Source organism: Cydia pomonella, chromosome 10 (assembly GCF_033807575.1).
Source record: "Cydia pomonella isolate Wapato2018A chromosome 10, ilCydPomo1, whole genome shotgun sequence".
NCBI classification, from domain to species: domain Eukaryota; kingdom Metazoa; phylum Arthropoda; class Insecta; order Lepidoptera; family Tortricidae; genus Cydia; species Cydia pomonella.
In genome coordinates, this window is record NC_084712.1 from 5,068,131 (window position 1) to 5,091,048 (window position 22,918).

Here is a 22,918-nt window from a genome sequence, read left to right on the forward strand (position 1 = left end):
CAAAGGGTATTAAGAGTGTTATCTGCTAAACGGCATCTTACATCCGTTGCAATGTACCCAGCTGCTCAGAACTGGACGTGTGTAGCGTCGCTGACGTCTGCCGCCCAATCCCGTCAATCCCGAACGGGATCCCGTCATATTATGCGTCGGGATTGATCCCGAAAAATTACACGGGATCTCGCGATCGGGATCCCGCGGGATCGGGATTACATTCCCTAGCCATAGCTCAACGAGGGTGTGCGGGGTGTTAGAGCCGGCAACACGTATGTAACACCTCTAGAGTTGCAGGCGTCCATAGGCTACGGTAACCGTTTGCCATCAGGCGGGCCGTATGCTTGTTTGCCACCGACGTAGTATTAAAAACAAATGTTGAAAATTAGAAGCTGATGAGTGACCGAGGAAACGAGGAAAATGTACCCAAGAATAGTAGTGTTGTGTTCCTGCCGGTGAGTAAGGTTGCCAGAGCTCAACGAGGGGGGGGGGGGGTTTAGGGTCGGCAACGCGCATGTAACTCCTCTGGGGTTGCAGGCGTACATAGGCTACGGAGACTGCTTACCATCAGGCGGGCCGTATGCTTGTTTGCCACCGACGTAGTATAATTTTTTTTTAGATAAAACTACATAATTTTATCGTTTTTGTCACCCTACCTATATTGTATATACTATATAGCATTATGAACAACATTGCGTCTTATTAAATACCATTAAACAGTGTAGGTACAATTTGAAAGTACTTTGTTTTTGCCATTTAAAAACCCGTCAGCATCGGATCTGATAACCTTCAAATTTGTTTTACCGCAATACATCACCCGTAATCTCATCTTTTCTATCCTAACTTGTATTTGGTCCTTGTTCTATTTAAACATCCAAAGGGCGTATTTCAAACCAAGGACCCGTACTAGTACATTCCACCCATACATTTGCATAAACTACTATTGTTCCCAATTAATTTGTACGAAACTGGCATTGTTTCTCATTATTTAGATGAACTGTGTAATTATATTTGTAGAATAACCTTAGGGAAATAATTGTAGGAAGTATCTTTGTTTGAGACAATGATACATTTACTATGCTATAAATCTTTATAGTGTACATGTGAGTATTTAATTAGACAAGGTCACACAAGGTTAAAGTTTTAAGCGGTAAGAAATGACAATTTGTTTTAACGAACGCCAAAGTCGTTGACAACATTTTTTTTTAATATGGCTTACTGTTGATTGCTAGTGTCATGTGACCAGAGATGTGAAAAATACTTTATAAAAAGTATTTAAATACAAAATACAAATACTTCCTTGATATACTATTTCAAATGCAAAATACAAAATAGTTTTCAAATTTGTATTTAAAATACTAAATACAAAATAGGTATTTTCAAAATGCTTTTTTAAAATACAAATACTTTGCGATAAAAGATACTCCTAAATAGTGAATACCTAGTCTGAATTAAAAAGTTAGTATATTAGTAGTTGTATTGCTCGGAATTTACAAGTTGGAAAGGCTTTCTTTATTCTTTAAAAATAGTGTGTATATCAGTCCTCTAGAGTACAAATTTTGTGTCTCCTCATGTTTACCGGTTGAATGGACTTTTATTTTAAGTGATGGTTTTTAACGGTCAATTATTAAAAGCATTAATTTAGATTTGTAATGTTTTACAGCTAGTATATACCTCTCGTTGGTTGGTGAAAACGTCTCGTTTGTGTTTCACCAGGGCAGAAAAGTTTGTTTACCTCTCGTGCCTTGAAACCCTTGCAACGCTTAAGATTCAACATTTTTAATCTCTCGCTACACTTGTGGTCATTTGCGGCGATACTAAACCGATTCACCAGTTCCATGTTAAAATAATAAATAAATATTATAGGACATTATTACACAAATTGACTAAGTCCCACAGTAATGAGCTCATTAAGGCTTGTGTTGTGGGTACTAGACAATGATAAATATTTATAAATACTTAAGTACATATACATAAGGTCGATATTTAAACGATAGATACAATAACAGCTTCGACAGGAAAACATAACTAAGTGATCGGTCCGCGCGATCTTGCCAACTATTACATAAACCCTAGAGGTTTTCAATAGTGGCTTATTGTGTTAAACCCCGTTTCAAAAAAATCATAGTGAATAAATACACAAAAAAAAAAGAAATCACCCATGACTCAGGAATAAATATCTGTGTTCATCACACAAATAAATGCCCTTACCAGGATTTGAACCCGGGACCATCGGCTTCATAGGCAGGGTCACTACCCACTAGGCTAGACCGGTCGCCATAAAAGAATGAGAGAGTTGCAAGGATTGTAACGTCAGAAGAGATTGTAACTCCTACTTACTTCACCTAATAAAAAGTATTTTGTATTTTGAAAATAGAAAATAGGTCCCAAAAACTATTTGAAATAAAATACAAAATAGTTTTCTTTAAAAGGTATTTAAATACAAAATACAAAATAGGTATTTTGCATTTTGTATTTGCATTTTAAATACAAGTATTTCAAATAAGTCACATCTCTGCATGTGACAACTAGTTAATTCAGGGCCCTTATTCGACATGCTAAAAGTGACGTTTCGTGTTGATTTCCATTTGATGTGAGAAATATTGTGACTTGTCGAATTGCTATTATCACCACCTGTCAGTGAACAATATCCACACTAGAGGCGGGGCGTTGTACCGGAATAGTTTTTGGAACAGGTTATTTGTAATAGACTACTTTTAGCTTGTCGAGTATTTAAAAGTACGGACTTTGATTTCTGAAATAAAACAAATATGAAACTTTTATCACCTCGTACCTCCATTCTTACCGTTACTTTAGGTAAAATAAAATTTTGTTAACAGATGGTCGTCTGGGTGTCTGTTGTATCTAAAAATAATGTAATAATATATAACAAAAATATGACAATAGATTCATAGCCTTCACTCAAAACGTCACCATATTTCCGACCCTTACCGAAATAATAAGTCGATATTTGTATAAATAATCCTTATTTGTAAGACGCCTAAGCACGGCAAATACGTAAACTGCCTATTGGGGGTCATACTCGTAAAACTGGTATTTTAGACGTACTTTTGGTACGAGTAACAGAGACGTACTTTTGGTACGCAGTCCCAGCTCTAGTCAGGATTCTAGTTGTCAAATATAAGCGTGTCGAATACGTATTAGTTAACTGTCAAATGAAATTAGATCAACGGTAGACTTTTTTGTCGATGGGTATGGCTGCCATGTTTGGATTTATGACATTTAAAAGGGGATCCTAAGGCAGAGAGTAGTTTTACCTGTACGATTTTGATTCTTCTACTGGACGCAAGATGGAGTTAGCTGCCAAATTCCGATCAGGCTGACGCAACTAGGAAGAAAAAAGTTTTGTATGGAATTTGTTTCGCAAATCATTGCCAACGAAGAAAAAGAAAACGTCAGTGCTATTTATTCTGTCAAGTTTACATCAAGTCTACTGTCAGCCTAATTGCTTTGTTTGTTTTGAAGGCTTCAATGTTTTGTTCGGGTATTTCGTGTAATTTCTTTATTATTTAGTGCATAAATCGAAAATAGTCAACCGTGATCAGAGCAAAGAGCGAGTTTGTTACAATGCCAGCGAGAAAACGGTTTACTAAGTGTGAAATATGTGGCAAGCGAGCCACTCGAGAAAATCACGAAAAAAGGGATTTTATGGCGAAATTTCCCTTGGATGAAGACTGGTAAGTATTGCTTTAGATACTTTTGACCTTATTTTGGGTCAGCAGGCTATAAACACATCGAAAATTAGATATTTTACATTATTTTTCGTTGTGAACTAGGGATGTACTATAACTATCGATAACTAGTTTTATTTGTATATCAGTGTAAATAATTAAATTAAATATGTGAAATTTCCTTAGAACTAGCATGCAATATGACCATAATTAATTCGTCGAAGATTAATAATGCATAAATTATCTATTACTTATGCATTAATGGTCATTAGTTAACATATTTTTTTTATCTAGTGATTATTTAATATATTAACCTAAAATGTAAGAAAATTAATCTCTGTTTTTATGATAAATAAAAAAATATTATAGGACATTATTACACAAACTGACTTAGTACTAAAGTATGAATGGCATGTGTTGTGGGTACTTAGACAACGATATATATATATATATATATATATATATATATATATATATATATATATATATATATATATATACCCACAACACATGCCATTCATACTTTAGTACTAAGTCAGTTTGTGCAATAATGTATATATATATATGTACATAGACCTAATTTATAAGTATTTATAAATACATAGAAAATACCCATGTCTCAGGAACAAATATTCATGCTCATCACACTAATAAATGCCCGTTCCAGGATTTGAACCTGGGACCATCGGCTTCATAGGCAGGGTCGCTGCCAACAAGGCCAGACCCGTTCTCATGATTAACAGACATATAAATACATAAAAAGTTAAAGCATTGATATAGGGTTGTTGATAACTGGATGCCGAAAAACATGATTTATAGATGCATATTAGCGCGAAATAATCAGTTGATCATCTCATTAGCAAACACATGGAATATAAACTGTAGATAAAGTCATGCTTTTCCAAGGCTGTATGTTTTCAGATGCATGCAGTGGGCCAAATTTGTTGGGAACGAAGATCTGATACATTTTCCCATAGAAAAGTTACATTTATTCAAACATGTATGTGCACATAATTATGAAAATCAAGCATTTAATAAAATAAAAAAACACGACTTAAAAACTGTATTAAAATAATTCGGGTCCACATTAAGCCCGACCAGATAGTAGTCCAATTAAGAACTATCCACTATATAACATACAACTTAAATGTGGACTCGATGCTAACCTGATTTCGAGTACAAAATTTGTAGACAGGAGCCTATGTTTCAACCCTCCCCATTTTATCGATATCGATAAGAATCGTAAGCGTGTAGCGTACTACACTATTTAAATCGCTTATGTTGGTACTATGGTTCTTTGACGGTTCTTTGTCGTACATTTTGGTAATGATTTGCGAAACAAACTGATTCCACTCGCTAGTATGGAAGTCCCGTCTCTTAAAACGTAGTGATTATATGCTCTTTGACAATGACATGCAGTTGCGTCGATGTAGATCTATCATAAAACGTACATGTGACGCATGTGACAATTGTCCAGGATGAAAGAACTATCTTGACAATTAACATAAAGCAATACAATACCACAAAATGTCAACAAGAAAACAGATTTATTATAAAAATACAAATTATATACAAAGCTTCATTTTAAAACCAATGGTCGTGGGTTCTAACCCCGGCTCTTAACAATGTGCATCTTGTAACATGTACCGATTGCTTTACAGTAAAGTAAAATATATAATTATCATGAGGAAGATGGAGTAGCCCCAATAAGGTATATTTTCCCCTCTGGGTTAGAAGGTCAGATAGTAGTGAGACAGGGAGATATAGTGAAGAATGCGGAAAAACAAGCATTTATTGTGTTGTTAGGCTAGTTCTTTTTTTCAAAATTTGAAAACGAACGCAACAGCATGCTCAAAGCCCCCCGTGAGTCAGAATCTGTTAAATTCAGGCTTAAGACGAAACAGGAGCTGAGCCCGTACACAAATTTGAGATTTTTAGGTAAAAGGTAAAAAATATCGCCGTCGCGCTGACGAGTGTGGCACCCCGTACCTAGCTAGAGACTATCCCTTGTGTGTGTACCAACAAACCAAATTTTAGACAAATATGATACGTCTTCTTCTTCTTTGTCGTTGTACTCTTTGCAGAGCGTCGTGGTCAACTGCTGATATCAGGCGCAGATGTTGCTTGCCGTACGATTTCTCGCCATTTTTCGCGGTTGGGGGCCATTCTGGCAAATGCGTTCAGGGGACCCTTCATGGCAGATTTGATTTGGTCAGTCCATCGCATAGGTGGCCTTTTGCGCGGTCTTTTTCCGTTTGCTCTACCCTGCACCACTAGACGCTCTATGGAGTCGTTGTTCCTCCTCGAGACGTGACCGAAAAAACTGAGTATGCGGGTCTTTACGAGAGTCGAAAGGCGCTGCTTGATACGGAGTTCTTTAAGGATGGAGACATTAGTCCGAAACTCGGTCCAGGATATCCCCAGCATTTTCCTCCAGCACCATATTTCTAGGGCGTCTATCGTCTTTTCCTCTGTCTTTCGGATAGTCCAGGTCTCCGCAGCGTGTAAGAATATAGGAAAAACGACGGCCCGTACAAGCCAAACCTTCGTGGTGTTTGTGACGTTTCGGTGATACGTAGCCTATACGTAAAAACTAGCCAAGACAAATCTTTTATAATTTCAGGATTTTCTACACAGCACAGAACATGGGACCCATATAGATCTCAATTCCGTTGTCGGCGAATCAACAACGACTCATATTCTTAATATTGAACTTAACTGGCTCTCATTTCACATTTATGTTTTAAATTAATTATAGGCATAGACATACCATATCATATTATAAATACAAAGTTTCAGAGCAATCTAGCAAGTCATTTTAAAATGAGAGCGTAACTACATTTGTATGGAGAACCGAATTTGCTGCGGACGCACTATGTAGCATAATCGGATTAGGACCAACCTCGAAATCTCTGTAACAGTCATGAAATTTATTATGTATATAAATTAAAGGCCCCTTTTTCATGCCCAAACCATTTAACATTTGGGGATCTCGAGGAATCCGAACCATCTTGGAAAATGTGTACCATCAACACAACAGTCAACATTAAAACTTATTAAATTCTACACAAAAAAGTCCTCGATATCTTTGCAGAACAATACATCTTGTTATAGAGAATACTTGCTGAATCTAAGTTTAACGCTTATACACTTCCAGGAGACATTCTCTTAAAAGGAAACTCGGAGGAATATGAATTCTATTTTTAACTATACATTTGTACGTGGTCTACCCCAATATTAACATTTTACTCTACTGTGACTATACCAGAAAGAAGGGTTATGGGTGTACGTACTGATGATTCAGTACACCCAGTAGCTAGGTATTAGGATACTGGACGGATTTTTTTAAATGACGTATCGTTAGATATCTCTTGCCATTCACAACCTACTTTTACTTGTTCTATTAAAGAAAAATCAATACAGCCGCCTTGAGAGGACTCCGAATATTAAATCATATTTTTTCTTCTAGCGCCTAAACTATTGAGCGGAGTACAGTAAAACAGACATCAGTAGATCCACAGTTAGTATACAAGTGCTATGCAATACAAAGTTACTAAAATTAACGGAAGAAAAAAGTTTAGGGCTAAATAATACGTCATTTAAAAAATCCGTCCAGTATCCTAAGGTACAGGGTGTCCTGAATCCTCAGTACTTATACCCATAACCCTACTTTCTGGTTAAGTTGCAGTCAAGTAAAATATTGATATTGGGGTAGATTATGTACAAATGTATAGTTAAAAGTGGAATTTTTATTGTTCCAAGTTTCCTATTAAGAGAATATCCCATGAAAGGGTATAAGGGCTAAATCTGGGTTTAGCAAGTATTTTTTACAGCAAGATCATTTTTTTTCGCAAAGATGTCTAAAACTATTTTATGTAGAATTTTATAAGCTTGAATGTTGCCTTACACGATTATTGAATAAAGAACGTAGATTTAGAGTAAAACGCGAATTTCTCCTGGATGGTCCACATTTTCCAAGATGGCTGCGGTTCCTCGAGGTCCCCAAATGTCAAATGGTGTGGGCATGAAAAAGGGGTCTTTAAGGGGCGTATATACATACCAAATTTCATGACTGTTCAGACATTTCGAGTTTGGTCCTAATCCGACTGTGCTAATGCCACTATGTACGTAAACTGTAACTGTACTGCGGACTCAACCTTCACGTTATAATTTTTTAAGTATTAACGTTGACATAGTAACGAAAATAATAAACACGTCAATTGAAGTAAACAATATTATTATATGCAAGAAAATTTTGCAAAATAGGTACATTAAACATTAATGATTAATATGTAAAACACCATTAATTATTGAATTAAAATTATGATTTTGTGTTAAAAAATATGAGACCAATTATACAGCCCGATTACACGGGCTACATATTAAAAATGATTATCATGGAAACAGTAAATATACACAGGTGAACAAAGTTATAGTAAAATAGGTGCATAATTTCAGAGCTTGCCTGGCCCACCTGTACCACCTACCATGACCACGGCCGTCTCCTACTATTATTTTTTTCTAATACCTATGGCCTTACTAGCGAATAGTATTCCATGTTCTTGATCCAGAATTTAAACCCTTAACTACATATTTGTGGCACTTGGGGTTGAATTTGAAACTGTAGGGCACTAGCGTGGCTCTATGAGAGCGCCTTATTTAGGCTTCTGGTGACCAGAGGATCAGCATTGTTAACCAGCGCGGAAATGCACCCAGCCTTCTGGGCACCCTACCGAGCGACCAGAATATAGGGCAAATATTTTATGTATACGTTTTTGACTTAAGTGTTTTTATCATGTTTTATATTTAAACTTACAGATGTCGAACTACCAGCAAAGTTTTTGAAGAGGTGTAGTTTTTATATTTCCTGGTACCAAACTGATACAGGAAATTGGAACATCAGTAAATAATCTACACCGAAGACAATGAAATATAGTCACATAATACTTTAATGTTTTATTTTATTAAAGAAATCGGTAAAAAAATGTGTTAACTGAAAAAGATAAATTTTATTTTATTTGTAGTTGAATAACAAAATATGTATTTAATCTCCTTTTAACATAGGAATTCTCTTTGTGTAGGTACATATAAATAATAGGTACTTAGGTCTTGGTAAGTAATATAGACAGGACAGTAGGTCTTATCTTAATAATTTGAGATCTCATACATGCGTTCCGATATATCTGATGGCGACTGTACATACAATGGGGTCGCGTATACGAGTACAAAGAGCATTAAAATAGTTGTTGATAGACCAAGTGAGCGAGCTACTATGGTACCTATCTTTATATCAATTTTATGCATTATGTAATAGCGCAATACAGAATTTTTTTTTGACAAATGTAGTATTATTTTTATAGTAATAAAGGTTATTCATGAACCATCTCGTAATTTAAAAAAAAACGGACTTTATCTCTAAATCATATGCCTTATATTTACAGATGTGTTAGGTTACAACTTGGTTCGTGAACGTGGTTTAGAAGCAAGTTGAGACTGGGTGCGGAGTAAATTGCATCAATTTTTTTTACAATTTTGAGCGTTTCTAGGAGAATATGTGGAGCGAGCATTATTCGACGTGTAGGTGTGGGTTCAACAAAAAGATCGCATGTCAATAGTGCTTTATTGTCGTTAAAATTCAATTAATAATCGCCTTTATCGACCATCAACTGTGTGGTCACTTTTTAATTGATTGACATTGTCAGGTATAGTTTCACTACTCGCCGCCGCATTATTCATAGCGCATTACTTATACTATCGGATACAAGATGTCGCTGATTCTTGTAAAGTTATGTTTTTAAAAAAAAGACGCCTTACTCTATGCCATATATTGTATGAAAGGAAGGGTATTCCCTGTCGTACGTCAAAAAATCCAAGATGGTGCCCAAGCCCATAGACAATAAAGTCTAGCAATAAAATCAACACTTGTCAAAATTTGACATTAGCAATCCACAGTCAGGTGACAATCAAATCAAACCGATCCACTTCGAGTTCAGAGCCATTACAAACTGTATAGTAGTAATAAACAAAGTTGATTTTAGTTTGATTATTTTTTCTATGAATGAGTTTTGATTGTTCCAAATGATAATATCCACAGTTGATAGAATCAACACTTGATACAATCAACATGCGATAGAATCAAGTGTTGATTTGATGTGGACGCGAAATTTGACAGTTGTGCATGTCGAATAAGGCCCCAGGGTTTCCGTCACTGAAACTGTCATTGATACAATTATCAATTACTACTTAATTATTACTTGACACATGTTGAGTATTATAACAAAATTTAGTTAAATGGATAGAAATGAGCCATCCATTATAAAAAAGTGGAATTGAAAAAATTATATTGAGATTATAAAAAAATACATCACTCCGAAGTCTAAAAAAAAATTTTTTTTGTATTTCAAAAATAGAAAAGAAAATGGTACCATTCGATTCCTTACATTTTATTGAAAAATAAATTGTATGACAACTATACACATAAACGCAATATTTCAGGGTCAAAATGGCAATTTCCTTCATCTTCTATACACTTAGGACAGACTTAAATAATAAATAAATAAATAATAATAACTGACCTTTGTGTTGCTTAAATGCCATGAGTCCTATATATACATTTGATCCTCAGGAAAATCAAGATCGTTTGACATTATTTACAAAAAACAGTCAAGTAGCCAATTACCCTTGGAGGATTTAACAACTGGAGACGCCTTGTCTGTAATTATCTGTACAAAACGGTCTGCCGATTTTTGCGGGGGCCCCTCCCCGCCTACGTCAAATGTATGGCTATGTACGTAACGTACAAATAAGTATGTCAGATAAACGTCAGTCTATACAATACATATGACCATTGGCCGAGGTTTACGACAGAGGAGTAAGCACTTAAAGGCGACTTAGTACTTATCCTAACACTTGATTTTATCATTTGGATTTGGATACCGGGTAATGATTACGATATGATACGTAATAATGATTAAGTTACCCCTTTAATCCGCCATATTACATGTCCAATACATGTAATTCTAATCTATATGTAATTCTAATTTCCAATGTATGCCAATATTACTTAATGCATGAGCCATTGAGCGTACCACTTGCTGTAACTGAATATCTTCAGTTAAGGAATAAGTTAAGCAGAAAGCAAAATAAATAATTGTTGCGGTCAATTCAATATTATATCATCGATGAGTTATTTTTATTTCCTTCTGACAGTTGTTAATAAGTATTAGTATTTTATTTATTGGTATTTTATGACAGCAGGCGATCTCGATGTGCAATATAATAGTATTTTATACAATCGTGATATAATAGAGAGCTTTTTAGTCGAGTACCGTGTTTAGGCAACGAACCTTGCTGAGTTGCCTAAGTAAGGTACGAGATTGAAGCTTGAATATGATATCACTATTGTATACAATACTTTTTCTACGAGTCGTCTAAAATAATACTTTTTTAACTATAAACCTAAATAATTAATGCAAATTAATAAGTATCTCAGTAGACAAAAATGTAGACAAACGCGCGACTCCTGCCCCGAGCCCTTCGCCCGTTTAGTCTTTTCTATCGGGGCGCGGCGGCACGTCATTGGTCATTTTTTTATAGTAGACTACAACGTATCGAAATGAATCTTATAGTTGAGTCGGAGCCCATACATGAAACGTACGAAATTATAGTTTGGTATACGAAATCATAATTCAACCATTACAGTCGACGAGTAGATAAACAATATGAGTGATAAATAGTTTTGAGACAAAACAACATTAGTGTATAAACATCAGGTACCTTTTTAGGGTTCCGTAGCCAAATGGCAAAAAACGGAACCCTTATAGATTCGTCATGTCCGTCTGTCTGTCCGATTCTGTCACAGCCACTTTTTTCCGAAACTATAAAAGCTATAATGTTCAAACTTGGTAAGTAGATGTATTCTATGAACCGCATTATGATGTTTACACAAAAATAGAAAAAAAACAATAAATTTTGGGGGTTCCCCATACTTAGTACAACTGAAACTCAAAAAATCTTTTTTCATCAAACCCATACGTGTGGGGTATCTAGGGATAGGTCTTCAAAAATGATATTTAGGTTTCTAATATCATTTTTTTCTAAACTGAATAGTTTGCGCGAGAGACACTTCCAAAGTAAAAAAATGTGTCCCCCCCCCCCTGTAACTTCTAAAATAACAGAATGAAAAATTTAAAAAAAATATATGATATACATTACCATGCAAACTTCCACCGAAAATTGGTTTGAACCAGATCTAGTAAGTAGTTTTTTTAATACGTCATAAATGGTACGGAACCCTTCATGGGCGAGTCCGATTCGCACTTGGCCGCTTTTTAATTTCACCAGCATACAACTACCACCGATGTAGTACATAAGTAATATTGATAGTTATTTTGATTGCGGTAATATATTTCTTGAATAATTGAAAAGTGTTTTTATACATTTATATTTTTTTACTGTTTTATTTTCTTTTTACTATTAATTAAGGGGCCTCATTTCATTATTTTTATTTTTAGATTATTATTCTTTATTCACTCCTGTTCTTAGTTATTATTATTGTTGTTATTGTGTTGTGACGATCTTTGTGTGAATGGATTTTATTTTGACATTTAAAATATAATTTACATTTCCAATAAGAAATAAATGAATCTAATCTAATCATACCTTCAACAGGCAAAACAATTAATAACCACTCTTTCCCTTCTAAACTATTTATACCATCAAGTGCGGAAACACTATTGCTTCTAGAATCGCGAGAAAGTGGAAATAAAACGAGTACGCCCCCATAATAAGGCCCATGGGAGTAAATAGTGTGATTGTATCTGACGATTAAAGTGTAACGTAACGAATCAGTAATTTCTTAGATGTTATCCGTATTCGGTTCCTTACCTGTGGCTATCGTATCATATCCAGCGTGCGTAGCCAAAATGCCAATCGTTAAGAGGGAAGTACACACTTGACCGTCCATACAAATAGAGAAAACGTTTTTCCATTTCTAAATATTTTACATTTTCCATGATTTTTTTATACGTTATTGACACAATGAAAAACTAGTTTTCTATGTTTTACTTTTTTCAAAATTTTCAAAACAAAAGAAAACGCATTTTTTTTTCAAAAAAAGCGAAACCTATAAACCTAGAATATGTGCTGAAGCGATCGACAACAAAATCAAAGTGATCTGTTAAGATTTTGTTAGTGGAAACCGTTTTCTTTCGAAATAGAATTTGATTTACCGTTACTTTGTTAGATTCAAAAAACTATTCTTCCCTCTTAACGCCCGCCGTAGCGAACGAAACGCAACTCTCTCTGTCGCACTAATAAGAAAGAGTGACACTTAGAGAGAGACGCTACGGAGCGTGTACGATTGGCATCTTGTCTACGCAGTTTGCGTACTTAATTTTATTTGTACCCTTATCCCTTGGAGTGGTAGGCAGTGTTGGCCGAACGTTAATTGCAACCATTACAAATAGAACCGTAAACCGTACCGGACAGTTACAGTTTACGGTTCAATTTGTAATGGTTAATTGTCAATTGCATTAACGTTTCGGCCAACACTACCGTCGACTCCCGACCGATTACGTCATTTAAATTTGAAATTTGATTAAGTAATTGAAACAAAATCCAAATTCCAACAACTCAAAAATGACATATGCCACTTTAAGATTTATGGGTTTCTAAATTCCGTCTAAGATAACTTTGGGACTAATTTGAACAGAAACGGAGTGTAGTGAGAAACGTATTTTCATATAAATTGATATTATTTGTCAAATGTCATTCACTAGCTTGGTCCGACTGTACATCGATGTGACAGTGTAATGGTGTTATTCATAAACACACTACAACCCTCAAGACTAATAACAAGTCAATGGCTACCTAACGAAATAGCTATGGAAACTTAATCATGCTATTAAGTTACATATGAAACAGGTAGCCGCACCCACAGATAATCTGAATCTCAAGTGCTGAGTGATCCATTTAAACGCATGCGTTCGCTCATGTGCTCCCTGGAAAAAGAACCTAATTGCATCGTACGATTTAATGCGAATTTGACCTTATGTGTTTACGGTAAGGTGTTTTTTGCATCTGTAGACTTCACTTATTTACGCTGAGACAGTCGCTGATTACATAAATAAGCATAAGTGTGCGATTTGCGGCTAAGTGTAATCGCAGTCGTAAATATTGCAAGTGTAAATGTAATGCGCATGTTGTAGTCATAGACGCTGAAAATACTTAAGTATAGTCAGCCTGCGACTTCTTTGTAGACTGATAAACAGCTGACTGTACATTTAAAATATATGAGGAGTATCTTTTTAAATTGGCTTATTTTTTATGGTTTTCATCATAGAGAAATAAGCCCTTTGAAAAAACACTCCTAATATTGAGCGAAATTTTTGAACGACGGTACTTGCTGACCCAACATCCGACATCCAGTTTTGTATAGACTTTGCAGTCACAGAGTGTTGATGTGTCACCATGCCTAATCGTCAAAATCCAGTGAAAGTACCAAATATGTCGATTATATGTTGGCCCTCTTACGCTCTTATTCATAAAACATTACAAGCCTTTTTAAGTTAATTTATGTGACAGATTAAGACAAACGATGTTACTGGGGACAAAAGAGTTGGCAGCTTCCTCGCTCAACGAAGAAGCTTTGCGATTCAGCGAGGAAATGCTGCCAGTATCTTTGGCACTATACCCCATGGGCTCTCTTTAGATATAGATTTTTAGTTTTTAATTAGTTTAAGTTTGCATTATACCTATATTTACATTTTATTCTAGTAATTTGTTCTCAGTAGCGGGTATTTAGGGTTCTCAAGGGTCGGCAACGCTTAAGTGGCTCCTATGGTGTTGCTTATGTCCATGGGCGACGATGACCGCTTCCCATCAGGCGGCTCGTCTGCTCATTTGCTGACTATGCTAACATAAAAAAAAACATCACTTGTCCAGTAGGCCTAGGCCAGGCCAGTAGGCCTTACTCTACATAGGTAACGCTATACTACCTACCTGTCTTAATTTTTTTTATCTTATTCATTTATCTGCTCTCTAAGATAAAATCTCAATTGCATCATAATCTACTGTAATTAACTAGATTGTATAATAAACAAATTTCATACACACAAAAAAGATCCATATTGCAGACTCGTTTTCTTGAAACTTGCGAAGGACACGAAAGCCGTCTCGGTCAAGGACGGCGACATAATCAACGAAATCAGATCCAGATCTGGTCTGAAAACCCAGCGTGACGTAATCTATAATCTCGTTGTAAGGTTGACATAACCGGTTCAGAGGCGAGACGACTGACACAGTTCAAGTATTGCAAGTATTTGGACAGTATATTAACTGTAAATAAAATTCTAATGCTATCTAAGTCGCTAAATGGAATCGTTCATTTAACATTAAATTTTAAACTAAATATTACAACCGTCTTGAAGTAACATCTGTTGGTGATCCTAATAAAAAAAAACATCAATCTAATAACAATAAAAGCTGTAACGTACGTGTCAGTCCCTTTAAGTGCATACCACTAAAATACACTCGTACTGATAGTACCTACTGATTTTGTATTTTTCTTTTTTCACGAAAAGAAAAATGACAACAAGGTCTAGAAACAAAATCGTGGGGAAAGGCTGCTTCTACTCTTTCCCTGGCTGAACGAGTAAGGTGCACCATGGGTGATTTGGAGGCTTATTGCGTCGACAGGGTCTTTTTTTCAGAATGGGTAAATGCGCTCAGAGTGAAATAGCGTCATGTAGAGAAAATCGCATTTATCCTCGTTTTCGTAATTTCTATCTATCTTTGACTGGGATTGTTATTACGGTCGTTAAAATAATCTATATGCGATCGACACTACCCTAGATATGCATATAACAGCCATTGAAAACCTAGTTTGAATTTCGAATTTATTGTATGAGAATACTGAAAACAATGCCTGTTACCGCTGTTCCAGTGTTTCGCAGCATACTGGTCGTGTTATTTTACCTGTGTGAGCGATATGAAGAGGCACGTACACGCGCTGTGTGGTACATTTTAAACTTACGCCATGTAGATGCTGGAGGAAACGTAGGGCGTGAGAAGTTGGCGCAAGACTAGTTTAAGGATAAACTGCATGATCTGGGCATCCGATTACTAAAGTAAAACGGTTAATTATGATGTTAGAAATTGGGGTAAATGTGGAAACTAGAGTAAAATCTAAATTCATCCATGGATACATGCAAGCAATGTCACGTTATAAATCTCGGACCCTTTTACATATAAATTCCTTCAGTTTTATATTTAGAAATAATCTTAATAATGAGTCCTTTCAAGTTTTTCTTTATGTATAAAGTATTTTATTTTTAAATAGAAAATTCAAATCACGGCAGCAAACAAATATAAATCCCAGATTATTTAAAAATTGTTACTCCAAGTTAGAAACATAAAGTCTATAATTATTAAAATAATTATAAATATAAGAAATTACACAAATTGTAACTCTCGGACTACCTTCAAACTTTGACTACAGTTCTTTCATCTTTTTTTTTCAGGACCTCCGCTCAGCGCTTAAGTCCAAACATGTCCAAGGTCTGGAGATCCACGAAGCCCACCGCTCCCTCAACAAGACCACCGTCCTCGAAACCGTGGAGGCCGCCAGGAAAGCCCTCAATGGCGCCGGCGGCGGCCCTTTGTTCCTGGCCCTACCTTCTCACCCTGAACTCCTCGCGAAGTACTATGACTTGAGGACGCTGGTGAAGAAGGTGGATCTGATGATGGTGCAGACGCATGATCTGGGGGCCGTGAAGAAGATGACGTACCATCCTAGCAGGCTGAGTGGGTTGTGGGACATGATGAACACGGTAAGCGTATAAAATACTAGTTAAGCAAGAGATGTATGGTAGATGTAATTATATAATTAATTGTAATAAATACTTGGTTTAAGAATTACGTATAATATTTGCATGCTGTTTGTGAATGGTTGAATATTACCTAAGGAGACCATTTATGTATATTTAACAACTGTTATCTGAGCCTATTTACGCGAATAAATAGTTAAAATTAGAACAGTTGCGAGTACTTAGGTGCCCTGGTACTCGACACCCTAGTACTTAACAGCTACTCTTAACTTTATTCTGCCTAAGAAGCTGGTGGTCCTACTTAGGTTGGAATCCTGGTAAAGGCATTTTTTGGAAGGCGATCTCCGATATTTTAGACTTTTTTTCCATATTATTAAATAAGCATTTACAGAACCGATACAGAGATTAGATCTATCTGTGTATAAAGGGAATTTTGTGACACTGAAGGAGCATCTTCATCGAGAATCTAAATAAAATGAGAATTTTTTTTTAATTGACTATTAAATTTATTCAATCGTATGCCGTTTGTAATACATATAAGATGCAAACATGATACTTAGTTAAAAAAAATATATAAATCAACATTCAAGATAGAAACTCATGTAGGTATTTGAATAAATTGCTGGATAGAGTGGACTGTAGCTGGAGTATGTTATCACTAGGTAGCTTTCACAATCTGTACATTTCCAAAAAAATCCTAAATTAATAATTATTTTAGAGGCTAAAACTTGCAAAATCAATAAATATGACAGCTAATATTTTGTTTACGATAAATAAAAAAAGAATAAATGTAAGCAAGTTTTTCGCGATTATTTTAACTCCATTGCCATACAATGCACTTGTCACATCTGTGACCTAAAATCAATCTGCCAATTAAAACGAAATGCGACCGACCTTATGGTTAAAGTAAAAGTAAGTTGGCTGTGACTCAACGTAACATACAGTTCAAGTTTAAATGGAGGCAAGAGCATACATGTTATTTATGTAATACATGTAATCATACGTTAGCTGCCCATTATCGTAGAAATAATAATTTTTCAATAAAGAAGAAGGATATACAGAATGTTTTTTTAATTAGGAATATTAATTTCGCTAAATGTTGCTGGTAAATAAAAAGACACCCCATAGGGTAGACCGAGGCGAATCGGATCACAGGGCGATTCGGTCAGACTAAAAAATCTGTTGATAATTAAAATATGTCGTATGACTGGAATCGCAGGCTAAGAGGAGAGACGTACGGTGTCATTGTTGTGTGCTCAAATCAATGCAATATTTTGAATATCAACGAATTTTCCATCTTGAGCTGATTCGCCTTGGTCTACTAAATTGAGCAAATTTAATACTTTTTAGAGTTCACCACCGAAAGCATTCACCAAGGTTACTGTCAGGTTGTCGCAAAAACGAAATTCGAATTTGACACTTCTAGGTTACCGGGCAAAGAGCATATAATCACTACGTGTTACCGGGTACCTGACTGCCTTAAAATACCTTTGTCTTATACCATTTGGAATTCTAAAAACCTCGAACAAGAATAGCCATATAGAAAGCGGTCGTTGTCAAGTCGATTAAAGCTCTAGCTTACCTAAGGGTCCGGTATATCCGAATTAAGAATGGACCAGTTTTTTGCTAGATACAAAAAATAAGGCTAGTAAATAACGACGACAGTTAAGGCACGCGATTTCCTTTACACATAAAAAACGTATTCACATAACGTGTGATTTTCCTTTCGTTGCTTAACGATTTTAACTACATATTTCGTAGAATTCACATTTACCTTATGATATACTAATAACTTTTTGTTGAGATAAACTTAAATACGAAGTGGTCATCACAATGTTTTAAATTCTTTTAGGTAGGTACTTAACAAAAAACCATTTTAGAGAGCCTAGGGTTATTAAAAAAATGCACTATTTACGCAAATAAACATAGGTTCAGTTCAATCATGCTATGCAAATAGATATCCTACTACAGTTTAGGGTTCTATACTTTCATCTAAGATTCAGTGTCACGTTAGGCTTGCACCAGGGATCGGCTCTTTCTGCTTATTATGGATGCTCTGTCGTCGGGTACACAGGAGGAGGCACCCTGGTGTATGCTTTTCGCTGATGACATTGTGCTTGTGGGTGAAGACGGACTCGAGGTACAGAGCAGAGTTGAGGAATGGCGGCGGAAACTGGAGAATGTTGGCCAGAAGATTAGCAGATCTAAAACTGAACATATGTTCTGCGATTTCGGCGGTTTCTCCGGTTTCGCTGCCATAGACCTCGATGGCGTTACATTGCCGGTCTGCTCCGACTTCAACAAGTACCTAGGTTGGCTCGCGCAGTGTGATGGCGATATTGACCGTGACGTGAAAAACCGGGTCAGCACAGGATGAGTATATAAGAGGAAGCCTGAAAGTTGCACCCACAATAGAAAAAGTAAGAGCGATTCGCCTAGCGTGGTATGGGAATGTGCTTCGGCGTGATGAGTCACGTGACGAGAAAGGTATTACGAATGAATGTGGAGGGATGGAACGGGAGAGGAAAACCTAGGAAAAGGTGGATGGATTCTGTGAGAGATGAGTGAACGATAAGATGATGGGTGACAGGAAGAAATGGAAGAAAAAGACATGCTGCGCCGACCCCAAATGAATGGGATAAGGGCAAGCGAATGATGATGACTTTCATCTAAGTAACGAATCTATGTATGTACAGATTAAGGCTATAAGTGCGTTTGCAAGTGTAAAATACCGTAAAATGATTGGTAGGTTATGTGTAATTAAACGGCAGTAATAATAATCAATCTAAACCGCACATACACAGTTAATATCGCTCCTATCGCTCAGTCTCACGACATCTATCTAATACACTAGCGAAGGTAAACTAGTCCCTGCAGAAAAAACAACCGGCTGTTCACATAGCCCTTAAGTATATTATGTTAGAGTTTATTTTACATTGAAAGAAACGTGAGTCGTTTAATAATTTGGCTCAAGTAGGTCACATATTGGCAGGTGCATCAAGAAAAGTTAAACATTAGTTCGCTAGACTGCTAATCTACTGATGTTAGGTCGTGACCTCATGATTCAACTTTAATGAGTAGCTAACTACATAGATTTTGCCGTAAATGGTCGGGATTGTATTTTTTACCCTTGACTGTCTGAGCGTCTGCGGCATAGTTTGTCCTTAAATGAAAGCTATGTTGAAAGGCATGTGTAGCACCTAACTTTGTTGAGTGAGTTATTGCTATCAAGTTAGACCAGTATTTCCCCGCACACAATGATGTTTGGTTTTCTGTAAAATAAGAACAATATAATATTATTTTATGTGCATATGTTCTGTTGTCATCTATACCAATTTAATTATTTTAATAAGCTAAGTTGAGAAGAGTTACGAATCATTGTTGGTTGTTGGCATAAATATATCTTTGCTAACACATTTGAAGCAGGCGTTTGGTATATTAAGAGACGTGCTATTGTGTTGTAAGACTTGTAAACGAATCGTTTATTGTTGTTATATAGTTATGTAACAAATAAGCCATTATCTACAGACTGGCGGTCAATGTAAATGGTTTTTCCTATATTTAATTTTATTATGTGTTTCCGAAAGCTGGAGCCAAATTTCTGCTTGCGACTTATATTGGCCAAAACCTGTCCTAGCGTAACTTTAGCTTACCTGTGCTAAAACACAAATATAACAAATGCACACAACTTTGGTGGTAGATACAGATGTACCATCAAAGTTTGTAAGAGATATTAAAAATTCGAGTTTATATCTACCCATGTAAAAGTTGTAAGACTTTTAAAACCACGAAACCCGCCGAGCATTATTTATTCACAAAACGGCCACTAAACAACTTCATCCAATCTTCCAGGATTCCGTAGTGGATCTAGTAGTCGGTCTCGGCGTACCAGCCTCCAAGGTCGTCATCAGCCTCCCCGCGACCGCCCGTCAGTTCACCCTGGCGAACGAGACCCTTAGTACTCCTGGCAGCCCCGCTGTGGACGACCAGCCTAAGGAGATCGATCAGGCTGAGCTCTGCAGGCTGCTGCAGAAGGGGCGGTGGACTCTTGAGAGGGACCAGGATCTGTCAGCGCCTTATGCTTTCAAGTGAGTAGTGTTTAAGGAATTGCTGATGTGTTTTCCATAGGAGGCTTAAGGTTGACTCACGCTACACAGGGGCAGGGCCGGGCCGGAGCTTCCGGCGCTTCGTTTTCTATGGAAAGCATTACGTCATCACCGGAGCTCTGTAGTGGCCCGGTGCGGGCTCGGAGCGGAGACTAGCCGGTCATGCTATGAGCAAAAATCGGACTTCCCGGAGCCTCCGGACCACCCGGTGACTCAATTCTTCCTTTCGGGTGATATTCCACTAGTCTAAGATCTTTGTCCAATGTGCATTGCGTCTCACTCTCTCATTAAGCAAAATGTCAGACGCAAATACACATTGGACCAAGATATTGGAAAGATGAAAAACCAGAATACCACCCTTCGCAATGTGCATGCTCGGATGTGTCGGTATATATTTGCCAAAATAAGAAGGTTACAAAACGTCATAAATTTGTTTGTTAAATATGGATGGTATAGCCAATACATTACTTGGTCGGGTTATATTTTACTCGGCGCAGAGAGAAGTTAATTAACAATGACTGTCAATCTCTATATGAAACCTAATTTCTGTAAATAAAGCTACACAATTCTACATATTGCCGGTTTTGTGGAAAGCAATAAAAAATAGTACTTATATTTATTTTAGTCACGCTGGCTCCACATTTTACTTGAGATAGTTGATAGCGCCAGACAAGTTGCCTAAGAATTTGTTACCAATTTTAATAGTTCCTAGATATTAACCAGCAGTGTGTTAATTTTGTGGGCTTAAATGAAGTGGAATAAAAAAATGTTCAGAAGAAGCAGAACTTTAAGAACTAAATACTGCCGTTTCGTACATATTGTTGGATTATCATATTATTGACAATGAAATACATTATATAACAAAAGAATAACGTACTATAAGTATATATAAGTCGTAACGTAGCCGCCTGTTGTCTGCCTCTACATTTAATCAATTGTTTGTTTTGTCTTTTCTTTTGTATCTTTTTACTGAGGTGTTCCAATAAGAGTATTCTATCTATACATCTATCTTATCTATCTATCTACGCAAGGTTTATTACAAGCGACTTAGTTAAGTATTTATTTGACCTATATATATTTCCCGAACAACGCGGTATCCGTGAAGATTCAGTCTTTATTATTTACTTTTCCATGTTAGGTGTTACTACATGAAAGTCGCAACGGTCGCAACACGGGCGACTCGGATATATACGTCAAAATTATATAAGTTGCATAATGTCTTGATTTATTTTGTGAAATACGGAGGTGTTGCGGAAATGTAATTAAGTCGGATTATATTAAATGAGATATCTAGTAATGTTACTGCTTGTAAAAATTATTCATTAATGAGCATGTAGGTTATAATTAATATAAATATACTATTTTTTTCTCATATTCCCACGTATTACTTTTCATTTCGTACGAAGTTATATATAATGAAATATCTCGTTAATAAATTTGTAGATTACGGGAAACCATTTCTTTTACTTAATTTAGAGTCCAACTGATCTTCTGTAAATCTGCCTGCAGAGAGTACGAACATCATATTTCAGTGCAGTTATTGAATTACTCATAAAGGTGCCTATATTTCATTTGCAATCTGTCTTGGGCGATATTATTACTAACTGCTCGCGTACGATGCATTCTCCTGAAATAGATAGACCATACATTTTTTCAGGCTGTAGAGAGCAGCACTAGCATGTATTATAAACCTGAGAGTAACTTACGCATACTATGCCTTAAACAGTTTTTTGACAAGTTTTCACTATGGCATTGATGCATCAAGGCGTTTTGGTTACAGATGGTCTAACGCGAAACACGAAAATCTAAATTTCGTTACCTATCTGCCTCTCTGTCTATCGAATATGCAAGAATGATGGAGGCAGAAACCACAATTTAGATTTTTCCATTTCGCGGTAGGCCCCGTGTGTGTTAGTAACGCCCTCTACGCAGAATTTTGCGTAATATTCCCTATTTTATGCCTATTATTACTGTAACTACTGAAATAATACAATAATACTCTTCGTATGTTTTATTGTTCTTAAATTAATGATTAAGACGTGGAACGCATAATTTCGTCAGGGGAAAGCCTCTGTGCCTCTCTTTCGCACAAAGATAGATCGCGCAGTGATAGAGAGGCGAATAGATGAACTAATGAAGTGTATTGTAGTATCGTAAGTGTCAGGATGTCAGGACGATGATAGCTATTTATAAGTTTTATAACGATATAAATAGCTATCATGGTCCTGACATCCTGACGCTTACTCCAAGTTTTAGTACCTTTTTTGTACTATTTGGTACATGATATCAAAATCTCCTGTAG

The 22,918-nt window shown here is 36.2% G+C and overlaps 1 protein-coding gene across 1 annotated transcript in view; it reads left to right on the forward strand.

Annotated features, from left to right (window-relative positions):
* The window catches only part of LOC133521883 (uncharacterized), a 76,099-nt gene that overhangs the window by 25,472 nt on the left and 27,709 nt on the right, over positions 1–22,918 (forward strand). The window contains exons 2-3 of the mRNA XM_061856994.1: positions 16,205–16,513; positions 20,363–20,598. Of these exons, the coding sequence (XP_061712978.1) occupies positions 16,205–16,513; positions 20,363–20,598 (545 nt within the window). The remainder of the gene's footprint in view (positions 1–16,204; positions 16,514–20,362; positions 20,599–22,918) is intronic.